At 43.4% G+C, this 14345-nt stretch overlaps 1 protein-coding gene across 12 annotated transcripts in view; it reads right to left on the reverse strand.

Moving 5' to 3' along the window:
* The window catches only part of WDR27 (WD repeat domain 27), a 225735-nt gene that overhangs the window by 164418 nt on the left and 46972 nt on the right, over positions 1 to 14345 (reverse strand). For all 12 annotated transcript variants that reach the window (XR_012902776.1, XM_075924676.1, XM_075924677.1 and 9 more), the window contains exons 16-17: positions 13681 to 13784; positions 6005 to 6094 (exon numbers count right to left, since the gene is read on the reverse strand). Coding sequence is in view for 11 of the 12 variants with exons in the window: in XM_075924676.1 (XP_075780791.1) it covers positions 6005 to 6094; positions 13681 to 13784 (194 nt within the window). In the remaining variant the exon portion in view is untranslated. The remainder of the gene's footprint in view (positions 1 to 6004; positions 6095 to 13680; positions 13785 to 14345) is intronic.

Genomic DNA, 14345 nt, shown 5'->3' on the forward strand with positions numbered 1-14345 from the left:
TGCGGCTTTGCTCGGGTCTCCCTGCTGTGCTGGGGGGGACTCCCCCAGCACAGCAGGGAGACAGGAGCAAAGCCGCAGAGGCAGTGGGACCTCTGCGCCTCCGCGGCTTTGCTCGGGTCTCCCTGGTCTGCTGGGGGAGGAGGGGGGGGGGAGCTAGTGCGCCCCCCCCCCCCCCCAGCAGACCAGGCTTTTGTTGCGGGATGCCTGGGGTAGAGCAGCTGGGGTGCTGCCGGGTTGGTCCTGCGGGGACCTACCCAGAAGTGCCCCAGCTGTTCTGTCCCAGGAGTCCAGATTCAGCCGCTGTTGAAACTGATCAGCAGCTGATTCCAGGAAAGCCGGGGGCAGAGCAACTCTGCCTAGGGCTTCCTGTAGTCAGCCGCTGCTCAGTTTCAGCAGCGGCTGAATCTGGAGCCAGTTCCGACTTACATACAAATTCAACTTAAGAACAAACCTATAGTCCCTATCTTGTACGTAACCCAGGGACTGCCTGTATAGGCTTTGGAACCTGATTATCAGAAGTACCGAGTGTTAAAAATTCCAGCTGAAGTCAACAGGGCTGTTAGGACACTTGAAAGGAGTATGTCAAGCAGGAAGAGTATCTATGACCTAAAACAACGTGGCATTTCAAGGTGGTTGTAAAATGGTTTAGGCACGCTTGCACTTGCCTCAGCCCTTGGAGTGTCAGACAAGCTTTGATGCTAAAGAACACAACCCACCACCATCACCAACACTAAGATCAACAACTACAAAATAATCATCCTATTAATTCACCTACAGATTACAGTATCCCTAAACCTAATTTTTTGAAATCAACAGAAAGGAGACTTTAGTAAAGAAATTTCCTTGAAGGTAAAACTCACATAGACAGACAACTCTACATCAAAATAAGGAACCATGGATAGTTATATGCATCCTATTTTAATGGAATTTGACCTGAAGGCAAAATATCTATTTAAATACTGGAATCTGGAAACCATTTCATAACTCTGAGAATACATAGGCTTTACAATGCTATAATTTTATATTTTTATTGCTGAGCAATTTGTTGTTATAACCACAACGAAATAAGTTACTTCCACTTTAGACACTTTAGCAGCAGCTGCTAACTATTTAGAAAAATATTTCAGAAAAAGAGATAGTTATTGATAGCAGATTGTCATTTACAATAGCTATAACCTATAATCAGCAAAACAGTCTATGAAAGAAGCATGTTTTTTCAGTTTGGTTTGAAGCTGTTAAAATAAGAATTAGTTATTATGAAAACAGCACTGAAAAATGAGTGAACTGATAACTTCTAATTTATAATACATTTTCCTACAAATAATTGTGTACAATTCAAAAGAAAACTTACATAAAAGGCAGTTATCCTGTTTGTTAATCTTATTTGCCTATAAGAAATTTATTCAATTTCAGCTGACATTTAAAGTTACTTTGGTGCCCTCTTGTGCATATTTATATAATTCAGTCAACTGCCATTCTGCCTGAAACAGATATTTATATTTCTTTAACTTGTGCTATTGTACTGTGGCAGCATGTAACAAGGAAAAAAACCTGTTGTTAAGGTGTTCAATGAGAAAGTGTACCGATATAACCTGGTTTATAAATTACAGTATTTAGATTGTAAACTCTTCAGGTTGGGGACTTATACCTTTTTCCTATAAGCTGTCTAATATATCTTGAATTTTGTTGTACTTCATTATTTATATAAAACTCAACATAATCATTAAGGTAGAGAGGGCATTTCCATTTTATGTGTGTATCACACTGCAATAACTTTCTTACCCAAAAGAATTATATTCCTTCAGTTAAAATAGTTAGTATTTATTCTTAGAACAAAAGGAGGCATTTTGTATTATTCAGGTTTTAAAACTGTGTGAAGTTCTATTTAAGTCCCTGAGTTATTGAATGAAATGTAAAGAAAATACAGTAGAACACGACTTCTATTTTCCAAAATTGGCAGGGTATATGACAAACCATAGGTAAATCTGTAGCTTGGAAAACTGCAGGAACTAAGCAGGACATTTGTATTTTCTGCTTTCTAGGTCACAGAACCCCACAGCAGAGTGAAGAAGAAGCCATCTGCTTTAGTAGTCTTCTCTCAGGGCTCCCCAATCCTGAGGCACATTGAATAGGATAATGGATGGCTTTGTAGAGTGACTGGCTTCAAAAGAGACATGCTACCTAAGAGCGGGGGCACCCTAAGCCTACTCTGAATAGGAATGTAGTACAACTACAGGCAATAAAAACAAGTTTAATGTAAACCAGGAGTTCTAGTTAACTGGATTTTATACACTAGGGCTACGTCTACACTGGCCCCTTTTCCGAAAGGGGCATGCTAATTTTCAACTTCAGAATAGGGAAATCCGCGGGGGATTTAAATATCCCCCGCGGGATTTAAATAAAGATGTCCGCCGCTTTTTTCCAGCTTGGCCGGAGGTAGGAATAAGAGATCCTCCGGACTAGGGCTTTATTCCGGAGGATCGGGCCAGTCTAGACGCTTTTTTCCGGCTTTTCCCCAAGCCGGAAAAAAGCGGCGGACATCTTTATTTAAATCCCGTGGGGGATATTTAAATCCCCCGTGGATTTCCCTATTCTGAAGTTGAAAATTAGCATGCCCCTTTCGGAAAAGGGGCCAGTGTAGACGTAGCCTAGGGCTGTAATGCTCTCCCACAATGATGTAGTACAAAAAGATGTTTTTCAACAGTCAAAAAATATGTTGAGATGCTTTCTTAGCACTCAAATAACTTAAAGCTGCTGCTACATTTTTCTTATTTATTAATTAAAGTTCAGACTTGCCACAGGTTTACATTCTCAATGAGAATTAGGGCCTTTGACAAAAATGAAGCTGTAAATATATCAATCTAGCATTCTAAATAGCAGCATAGTTGTTTGAAAGTTCATAGGAAGTCAATATGGGATTTCCTGATATTCTGAGATATACAGAACAAGCTACCTGAATGGAAGAAAGCACATACATCTGGTGCTATACAGTTGAACTATCTGATCTCAAACTATTATATTACAATAGTGCATTGATGCTCTAACCAGGGACCAGACCCTATTTTACTAGAGGCTTTGTAAACTTGTATGTAAGAGATGATTCCAGTACAAAAGGCATTTGTAGTCTATAGTAAATGATAAAAAACTGAGGTAAAGGACAGATACAGGTATAGGCCAGATGATAACAATAACAAGCACAAGCAATGAGGAGTGCTGTGGTACGTCAAAGACTCAAAAATGTATTTGGGCATAAGTTTTCATGGACTGAAAACCACTTCTGCCTAGTCATTATCAATATTCTGAATGAATCTTAAGAAAGGATTTGAAGACAGATAAGAATTACAAATCTTTTCAGGGTGTGTCATCTACACAGGCTGGAAAGAGATAAAGAGCACAAATATTTGTGGAAGAAGTGGCAGGTAATGAAGGCTGAGAATACTGATGGGGCAAAGACAGCTCTCAACAAAACAATAAAATAATAAGATAAGTCTCTTTTAAGGTGAGGACAAAAAACATATCTGATACAAATACCTTCTGTTAGAAACAACACCCCTCATCAAAGGTTCTTTTGTTTTTAATAAAAACTCTGGCACAACTATAATTACGGTGCACCTACCATTCCACTCTAAAAAAACATATGTTCCTGAAAAAGCTTTTAGGTGAGCATGAAGAGGGTTTATCTGGTGTACTCCAAAGTTTGGAAGTTATGTCTGCAATCTAGATTTAAAGAACAAATCTCTTTCCTCCTTTGTTTTATTGACAATGCTTATTTTTAAGAGAGTATACTATTACAAATATTCCATAGTTTTTAGTATAACCACATATTATATAATCTTTAATTCAAAAGGGGATACCTTTTAACTTAAACCCCCCCCCACAAAAGCAGAATTATGCAAGTGAAAACTTAATGACTTTCCAACATGTCGGACATCACTCTGGAAGGTAAATCTTCTGATGTTGTCAATAGCTTTTGCTACTTGGGTTCCTGTTTACAGATTATATGGCCTTTATTGCCCACTGTGAATCTCCCCTGCTAAATCTCTTGGGTAGATTTTTTGTGTTGTGTAAGAACTTTGGGTTGACAATTAGTTTCAAGAAAACTGATATATACCAAAGGGTGAAAGAACCGATGTCTGATGTCACTCTGGAGAGTAAATCTCTTGGCATTGTTGACAGCTTTTACTACTAGGGTTCCATGATCAGCAGGAATCTTGAGTTTCAGACATAGTGGACTGACTAACAGAATTGGAAAAGGAACTACGAATTTCAGGCTATTACAGAAACAAGCATGGAATAAAAGCAAACTACCAGCTAAGGTGAAGATGTGAGTTTATGGGACCTGTATGCTGTCATCTTTATTTAATGGTTCAGAAATATGGACTACATATGTTAGGCACATCAAAGACTGACAGCCTCCATGAGATACCTGGACAAAATCAGGAAAATAACGTGAGAAGACAAAATACCAAACACAGAAGTGCTAGGGCACACAGTACTGACACACATAGAAACTACAGTAGAACATCAGAGTTATAGACACCTCAGGAATGGAGATTATCCATAACTCCGAAATGTCCATAACTCCAAACAAGACATTACCAACTTCAGCCACAGGGAGTCAGGGCTTCTGACCCATGGGAGCAACAGTCCTCAAGGCTTTAGATCTGGGGGAAACACAGGGGTTCGGTACTCCCTCTGGCTCTGCTCCTGGTTTTAGCTGAAGGGCTTGCACTGGAACTGAAACCGGTGCCCAAGTTGTAGCCGTGAAGCCTGGTACTCCCCACAGGTTAGAAGCCAGGAACAGAGCTGTGGGGCTGAAGCCCCAAATCCCAGCATCCCCTATAGGGCTGAAACTGTCAGTAGTTATCCTACCAAATGACCACAGTGAGGCAAGCAAGCACAGGGGACAGTTATACTCCCAAATGAGAAGAAGGGGGCAGCAAAGTGCCCCTGCTCTGGGAAGCAGCTACCAACTGGCCAGCATGACACCACTGCCCTGGAAGAGCATGCAGCAGAATGGCGCAACCATTGCCGACCTAAGCCAGGGCTAGAAGCAGCCAGTGGCGACCCCCACCCCCTACCTTGAGACTCCCCACCCTTTCCTGAGTCCCCCCACACCTTCCAATTCCCTGCCCTGCCTCCTGAACCACCATCCCCTGCCCTGACTCCTACAACCCCTTCCCTGAATCCCAAACCTAACTTCTGTACCTCCCCACACCTCCGGACCCCTGCCCTGAAGGACCTGGGTAAAGCATCTTTTTGTTTTATAATTAAACATGGCAAGTCTTATAATCCAACTCTAATTTTATAGTACAGTGCTTTAAAAAACTCTAAAATAATAATGATCTGTAAGATCAGTGACTCTTTAGTGATACAATTTTCCAACATCATTTTTCCATAAATCATTTATTTTAGATCTAATAAGGAAACACATTTTTAAAAATGGCTAAATCCACATCCATTACATAATTCCACAATAAAATGCTGATCCAGCTGTATGACATTATGTAAATTATAAAGTTTACTGTTGTTTTCAATGTTAGGACCTGATCATGCAAACTTTTAGGTTTTTCCTCTAAAAAGACTTATTTACAGTGTGTAAAATTAAGCATGGGCATAAATCTTAAGCAGAACTGGAACTTTCTTCATGTGAATAGTCCCTTTTGATTTTAAAGGACTACCCCTGATAAGCAAGGGTCTGCAGGTTCCAGCCTATCACTATCCACATTCATCACATTCAACTTTTTGGTATAAGCAGTCATCTGACAAAAACATTTCTATTATTTACATTCTTAGTGATCTGAGGAACTCTGGAAAAACAGAAACCAACTCAATCCTGGAACCATGTTAACAAGAGGTACAATTGTTATAGCATCACCTCAGAAGTAGTAGGGTTTTTTTTGAAATTCTTCATATACTGACAACAGTGAAATCTTAATTAATTTATAATTTTAATAAACTGAAAACCATATATTGCTCCATATAAATTAAACAAAAAATTTACCTGAAAAAACAGCTGGTGTTCCTGTTAGGTTGGAATTGAATACCAGTAACGATTTGTCAGCTAAGCCACAAGCTAACAGCTCTCCATCCCCTGTAAAAAGATTTGCTACAGGTTTATGGGTTGTGAGGAGTGTGTATCTAATATCTCATGGAGGGATGAGTTAATCGTTAAGGGTATGTCTACACTACCCCGCTAGTTCGAACTAGCGGGGTAATGTAGGCATACCGCACTTGCAAATGAAGCCCGGGATTTGAATTTCCCGGGCTTCATTTGCATAAGCGGGGCTCCGCCATTTTTAAATCACCGCTCGTTCGAACCCTGTGCCGCGCGGCTACACGTGGCACAAACTAGGTAGTTCAAACTAGGCTTCCTAGTTCGAACTACCGTTACTCCTCATTCCACGAGGAGTAACGGTAGTTCGAACTAGGAAGCCTAATTCGAACTACCTAGTTCGTGCCACGTGTAGCCGCGCGGCACAGTGTTCGAACGAGCGGGGATTTAAAAATGGCGGAGCCCCGCTTATGCAAATGAAGCCCGGGAAATTCAAATCCCGGGCTTCATTTGCAAGTGCGGTATGCCTACATTACTCTCCTAGTTCGAACTAGGAGGGTAGTGTATACATACCCTAATATACTACAAAGAGGAAAACATATTTTACAGCACATTAAAATATATAATCAGTTCTCACCTTACGTGTTTACCATTTTCCCTTTCTAAGGAAATCAGTTAAAATGCGAGGATAAAAATTACTCAGCACAAAGAAGAATGTCACATTTTTAAATAAAAAATTCTAAAAAAATTAGAAAAAATATTTAGCAGTCACAGCTATCTACCTCCTGGGGTATAAAATGTACTATGTATCTCTGTATAAGTGTCATATCTCCTTTTCAAGGCTACCAAAACCAAAAATAAATAGACTTATGAGAGCACCAAGATTCTTGTCAATATACTGATAACTACTAAAGAAAATAGACATAAGCCCTCCTCGACATAGCTTTACAGCCTAATCCTGCAAATTTTACTAAGGAGGTCTGTGAGACTTCTCATACAAGGTAAGTTATTCATGTGTACAAATGTTGGCAGGATAAAGCCTGTTAAATGTTTGATGTAGTGGGATGGGAAAATTGTTTAAGCCAAATAATATTTCTGAAAGAGCAAAGAGTGTTTGGGGCTTCATATGTAGAATTCCACTGTAAACTAGTATTTAAAAGTTTGCAATCTAGAAGGCAAAATAAATCAAACAAAATAAAGGAAAGAGACATACCTAGCTTGGTGTCAACCCAACCTCTATGAAATCTAATCTTCCCAAAGGCATTCTAACAGGCACCCTATATATTGCATAGGGCACATGTGAGAGACAAGATGAGCTTAACCCTTTGTTGACCTAGAACTTGTTATTGCCATTATATCCATCTCAAAGATAGAGAATACAATACCCTAGTGTTGACAGAAGCATCTGTTTTCTTTCAAATGTGGCTCTGTGAATGAGAATGGGTAAGAGATCCTAGATTATGGTTTATTGCTGTTAAATCTGTAACAACTGCCTTAAGAATTTTGGATTTAGTGTAGGGCAGATTTGGAATACTCCTAGCAACACATGGTTTTATAGTTGCAGTTTCATTTAACGTTTATTTCCATGATGTATTTATTAAATGTTTGTCTTGTATTACAACTGCTTAAAACCATTCTAATATTTACAGTAATTAATATAATAATGTAATTCTGGCACATCTATTTGTTGATCAACTGAGAAGTATTTCCTTATTTTGGAGTCTGTAACCCTCATTCTACAAGGAATAATACCTATTCTGAAATAGCAATTTTGGAATAGGGCATGTATAGACAGCCCAATACATCTCCAGCCTTTCCCACAGGTGTCCTGCTGGCCCCACTGTCCACACTCAGCAAAACTCTATAGTGGCCCTTCCCCTGAAGGCCTTAAAGGCACAGCCTTAGGGGAAAGGGCTTATGGCACACGGCAGACCCAGACAGCCCTGAGCCACAAAACAGCAGCCTGCACAGCTGTCCCTGCTGACATGAGCCACCCCCTGTGCTCTGTCTGAGCCCTCCACAGATGCAGACGAGGAGGCAGCCAGCTCCCATGACCCTGCCAGGGGATGAAAGTGGTGCATGCCTTCCTGGCCGGGTGCAGAGATCCTGCCCCTCATTGAGGTCTGGGCAAAGAGGCAAACCACCAGGATCTCCATACCAGATGCAGGAATGCCAACATCTATGGCTGGATGGCTGAGAGCCTGTGCACCAAGGGCTAATCCGCACCAGGAGAAGGTTAAAGAGCTCAGGTAGGCCTATGCCAAGGCCAGGGAGCACAGCTTCCGCTCCAGGCTCCACCACATCCTAGAGGGCGGGCCAGTCCCTTTCCCCCACCCCCAGCAGTGGACTCGGGCTGGAGATGCCTGTTGTCGCCCTCTGAAGGGGCAGAGATAGTGAGGAGGAGGAGAAGGAGGAGCCAAACAGGGCCAGCACCAGCTTCATGCCTGCTAGTTAGGATAGAAGCCCCCTCCAAGGATGTCTCCTCAGCATCATCCAAAGCCCCTTAGCTGAGTGCCGTTAGTTTCCATAGACACACACAGGTGAAGGGCGGTGAGGGGTAGCTGCACACTCCTCACTCGGCCTTCTCAGACTGGGGATCATGCTGCAGCCTGTGCACGTGGGTGCACATGGAGCGCCAGCCCCAATAGGCTGCAACAAAGGACCCTTGTGCTCTTGCTCACAGGGTGTCTAGAGAGGCCTGCCTTACTCCCAACACCAGGATGGAACATCCTCCCACCACAAGCCACCACTAGAAGGAGGGTAGGCACATGAAGAAACATACACACACACACACACACACACACACTCAACAGTGCCGCACACAGCACATGGGCATGCCTGCACTCTTGGGGCAACATCCACTTCCAGGGACAGTGCAACAAGGCGCAGGAGCATCTCCCACTCACAGACAAATTCCCCCAACAGCCTGTCTTCTCTCTCCTCCAGGAGCCACAGATACAATTGCTCTCGCTGTGGGATGCTGCCACTGCTGGACCAAACATGTGCGTAGCACAGAGGGAAGCACCCATGTCCCCTCCTGCCCACAGCATCTGGTCTGGCCAGCACCTTCCCAAGTCTGATTGTCCCTGGGATGTGGGGGTAGTTGGGCTCCCCCTCTGGAAATTTGTGCCCCTGTAGAAAAGGACCCACTGTCTAGGCCACAGATAGCCTTGCTCCAAGCACAGTGCCTTTGACCCAAGGCCTTTCGGTCTCAGCTCAGACATGAGGGCAAGGCTTCATGTACAGTGTCTTCAGGGATGACTGATCTTCTCATTGTTCTACACTGCTGCGAGAGGGGAGCAGTCAATACCTCCCGTGCCAGTCTGCTGACCTTGCATGACCTGTTGGCACCAGAGACCACAGGAGGACCTCCAGAGGGAACATACTGTTGACCTGAAAGCCCTGCAGTACCCCATGGATTGGCAGGACTAGAGGAGGATCTCCAGCTGTGCCGAGAAACCTGGCAGGAACTGCTGGAGTAGGACTGGACCATCTGTGCAGCTCTCCAAGCAGCCATCACCAGCCCACTCCTGCTGCCACTCCTGAGCCAGCCCCTGTCCCTTCTGCTTCTCCCTCTACTCCCAACCTGTGGCTGCTGAGGGCCCTGCACATGAGGCGGTGGGACCACCCGAGGCAGGCACCACATCCAGGCTTAGCCCTGAGCCTCTCCTTGCCCCTCCTTTCTCTTCCAACTCCCTCCTCTTCCCTCTAAGGTTCTTTCCCCAGCGCCTCCCCAGTTACATTTACCCCGAAATAAAACCAAATAATTTATTTTTCAAAAACAAAAAAAGTGTACTTTATTGTCTCTGCAGGGGAAGAAGGGAGGGGTGTGGAAGGAAAATCAAAGTAAGACAATGCACAGGCCCCTTGTGGGGAAGCCTAGGGGACAGTGTCACTGGCATCCTTGAGTGAAACTCTCCTTCAGGCCATCCCGGATGCACACAGCTCCCTGATGTGCCTGCCAGATAGCAGCCATGTGCGGCTGCTCAAAGACCCTGTGTGATGGGGTGGACACAGAGCCCGACCTTCCCGCTGGAAGCCTTTCAGCACCCTGGCCAGCAGCAGGGACAGTGGAGAGGTCCTCCAAGCAGGGGTCCTCTGCAGCCAATCAGGGTATGGAAGGCTGATATATAAGGAGCTGCTAAGTGAAGGCCTGGCAGTTCCATACTGGAGCTCAACCCGGCCAGTCCTCTGGGCTGACTGGGAGCACCAGCACCTGGGCCAGCTCTGAGTGGGAGCTAGGCCTTTTCAGCTAAGCAAGGCTAGATCCTTTAACAGAAGGCTAGCCTACGGCGACATGGAAGACCCCCTGGGCAAGGGGGAATTCTGCACCTTGACCACTAATTGAACTGTGCCTCACCTTCAAGCAGGCAGGGTAATTATTATGAGCCCCTTGTAGCCATTAAAGGGGTGCTCACTGATGGGACTGAACTTGTTATACCCTGCCAATCCAGTCAGCCTCTGCCTCCCACCCTGGGAGGAAGGTCTCTCCCTTGCTTTCACAAATATTGTGAAGGACACAACATGCTGCCACCACTTGGGGGATGTTCCACTCCCCGACATACAAGCGGCTGAGGAGGCAGTGGAACTTCCCCTTCAAACATCCAGAAGTGCCCTCCATCACAATGCAGGCCCTGCTGCACCTGTCATTGAAGCGTCTCTTGCTTTGGTCCAGGTGTCCAGTAAAGGGCTTCATTAGCCATGGGAGCAGCAGGTATGCTGCATCCCCCACAATACAGATTGGCATGTCCACATCCCCTAATCTGATGGTGTGGTCGGGGAAAAAGGTGCCAGCATGCAGTTTCTGGAAGACACTGGAGTTTTAGAAGGCACGTGCATCGTGTGCCTTCCACAACCACCAGATGTAGATGTCTGTGAACTGCCTGCGGTGATTGATGAATGCCTGCAGGACCATTGAAAAGTACCCCTTGCGGTTTATGTATTCAGATGCCTGGTGATTGGTGACCAGGATGGGTATATGGTACCGTCAATAGCCCCCCAACAGTTGAGGAAACCTGTGGTGGCAAAGTCGGCGATGATGGGGTCCACATCACCCAAGTTGATGACCCTGTGCAGCAGGACTTAGTTGACAGCTTGCATCACCTGTAGAAGGAGACAAACAGAGAATCACAAGGTTGCCAGGGCCCTTGGGAGGTCCACGAACCCATTCACCCCTCCCCTCCACATACCAGGAGCAACCCTCTATTTACCTCAGCCCCATCAGGGCTTTGGGAAGGTGCGATTGAAAAACCTCCCAGGAGGAGGCTTCTACCACCATTTCCCCCCTTCCCTACAGAACCCCAATCCAGAAGTTCACCACCCTCCTGGACAATAGCACGAGAGCACCATACCTGTTTGACCATGGCCCTGACGGTCAATCTCCCCATGCCGAACTGGTTGCTGATGGACAGGTAGCTGTCTGAATGGTGAGCTTCTAGTTGGTAATGGCAACCCGTTTTTGGAGGGGAATGGCAGGTCTCATGTGGTTGTCCCATTGCCTGAGGGATGGGGCGAGCCACTCAGACAGCTCCATGAAGGTGTCCTTCCACATGTGGAAATTCTGGAGCCACTGCTGGTCATCCCACTGCTTCATAATGATCTGGTCCCACCAGTCAGAACTGGTGTCTGGACAGCAGAAGCGGCAGTGCATGGTGTGCAGAAGAAGGTGGGGGAGTATTGTACTGCATAAGTAGTGCCCGCAGAGGGATGAGGAAGTTCCCCACAATGAGCTGGGGGTTGTGTAACTGCAAGGTTTGGAAAGCATCCCACAGAAGGAGGGAATGCTCAAAGGCAGGTCCAGCTCCATTGCAGGAGTGCAGAAGTGTCCACCAAGGCAACCACAGCATGCAGTGAAAAGGCTTTGCTGTCCCTCAAGGAGGTAGGCAAAGGAGAAGAACCTGAGACACAGCTGTTCGGGGGGGTCCCTTTAAGTTCGAGCCTCAGACAGCCTTAGGCAGCAACTGCAGGAAGAGAGTGCTATCCTGATGCCCTACCTAAAGTGCTTCTGGGTGGCCTTAAATTCGATTCAGTGTCCAATGAATATGGAATACGGCTCTATCTTGAAATAGCTCAGCACTATTTTAATTGGCATTTGCTGTGTAGATACTCTATTTCAAAATAAAGTATTTCAGAGTATTTCTTCCAGAATAGCTTATTCCAAAACAAGCGTTCAGTGTAGCCATACCCTAAGGTTCTACAGGACCACTGTTGTTGATTTTTAAGGGGTTTTTTTGGGGGGTGGAGGGGAAAATAGAGTATATAAGACTTGTCCTTCTGATTGGAGTCCTCTCTCATGATTAGAGTAGCAGCTCCCTCCCACAGCTGAGATTACCATAGGACTGGTTTCTCAGTCTGATGCTGTCTGATGCTAGTTGCCTCTTTGGGGACTGTGATGAATTTTTCCCTCACTGCAAAACTGGCCAGTACAGAATGTGGTGGTGTTCTTCTTTTCAGCAACTCAGAGACCCAATATGGGAGGGCAAGAGATTAGGTACATGTCATCACAATTCAGCAGGTGTAAGAGACAAACCTCAATATTGTTGCAAAATGGTTAATTTTAGGCTGTTATAATCTTGACTTCACCTTTACTGAATTTTAGGATATATAATTATTTTCATATATATTATATTTGGAAAATGATAGTTCATATGCTTATGTTTTTGCTTGTTTATTTGAAACTAAAACTAAAAAAGGAAATTGCTACAAATATATGCATTATGTTAACAAGTAACAAGCATTTATGGCTGGAAGATGTATTACAGAAGATATTAGTTACTTCTAACTCATATTTCTCTTCAAGATGAAAATTCAAATTCAAATATTTAAGATAATATTAACTTGTTTTGGGATGTTTTACGTGAAAATTTTTGTATATGAATGCAAGCCTTCATATAACAACTGCCTGATAATATAGTTACATGAATAGTAAAATGTTGTATATGCAATTGTAACAATGCCATCTATTTATAACTGATTAATATACAAAGTCATTTGAGAATCAAAATATTTAGGCTGAGACGGATCAGATTTGTATTGGTAAATATCAATAAATGGCCATTTTACCACACATGCTGGTAGGGGTATGTGTGACAGAATGGCTTGGCTCCTGGGCAGGTTGGGGGCACAGGCTCTGTGGGTCTCCGATAGAAGGTACGGGGCTGGAGGCTAGCCTCCCTTTGCCAGCCCTTTAGCATCACCCACAGCCTGTGGCTCCAGCAGTGATTTAAAAAGCTAGAACCCTGGGTCCATTTGAATCATCAGGTCCCAGGACAGTTTCCCCCATTGTTGGTAAGCCTGTGTGCATGCACAAACTGACAAAGAATATTTTCACAAATGATCATCAAAATTAACAGATAGGCAAAGTAAGAAAAATGCTGTTTGAGAACTTATTAGCTGCTAAATGACTGGATTTTTACTTTTGAATTAGGCTTGTTACAAAGGTGTGGAAGGCTGATGACAACCTTCTGCCAGGTGCAGGCAATTAAGGAAGAAAAAATGACCCAAACACTATAAAAATATTGCTAAAGGTTCCAGATGAGTAAAGGTGCTATCTAATAAACCACATCTCTTATTTTAAATTCCTGCATATCCAGGACAGTAGCATGGATACATGGATTCGTACATACCTGAATACTGAATACAGCGAATAGAAGTTGGTTTATTAGTTACAGATATCTGTGTCTCAGATTTAGTTGGAGGAGAATTTTCCAATGGATATTCTTTATTTTTTCTTTAAAAAAATAGAAAGTTAAGGAAAATAGTTAAATGTAATAAGAACAGTACAGTTTCACTTTCCATGCTAAATATTTATATTACAGTTAGAGTAAATTAAAGTATAAATCATCCATATCTCTTCCTGCTTTTTTAGATTCCCATACAAAACCTATAGTAAGAAAAAGCTGAGTAGGAGTAGATATCAATCACTTTGGGGTGAAAAAGCATAACTGGGATGTTTTAATTATCATAATAACCAAGCATAGAAACCCAGGAAATTATGTGTCAATATTAACTTTAAAAAATCTAAACATATGAGGTTATGTAAATATACAAAATATGCAGACAATCTAAATTCCACCCTGTAGTCACAAGCAATAACCAAACAATTATGATTGATGGATCTTAGTGCTTCTGGGTCCAAATTAAAACTATATTTCAAGATTTTTTTTCATATTTCCATTTATGGTGTCATTACAGGGCAGAGTTATGGTTCTTTGTGTTTTTCATATATTAACATGTTTGGATTTCTTTTAAATTTAACTCTCAATTCCTGAGCTTTTAATGCTAGATTTTG

Source organism: Pelodiscus sinensis, chromosome 3, assembly GCF_049634645.1.
Source record: "Pelodiscus sinensis isolate JC-2024 chromosome 3, ASM4963464v1, whole genome shotgun sequence".
Classification (NCBI taxonomy): domain Eukaryota; kingdom Metazoa; phylum Chordata; order Testudines; family Trionychidae; genus Pelodiscus; species Pelodiscus sinensis.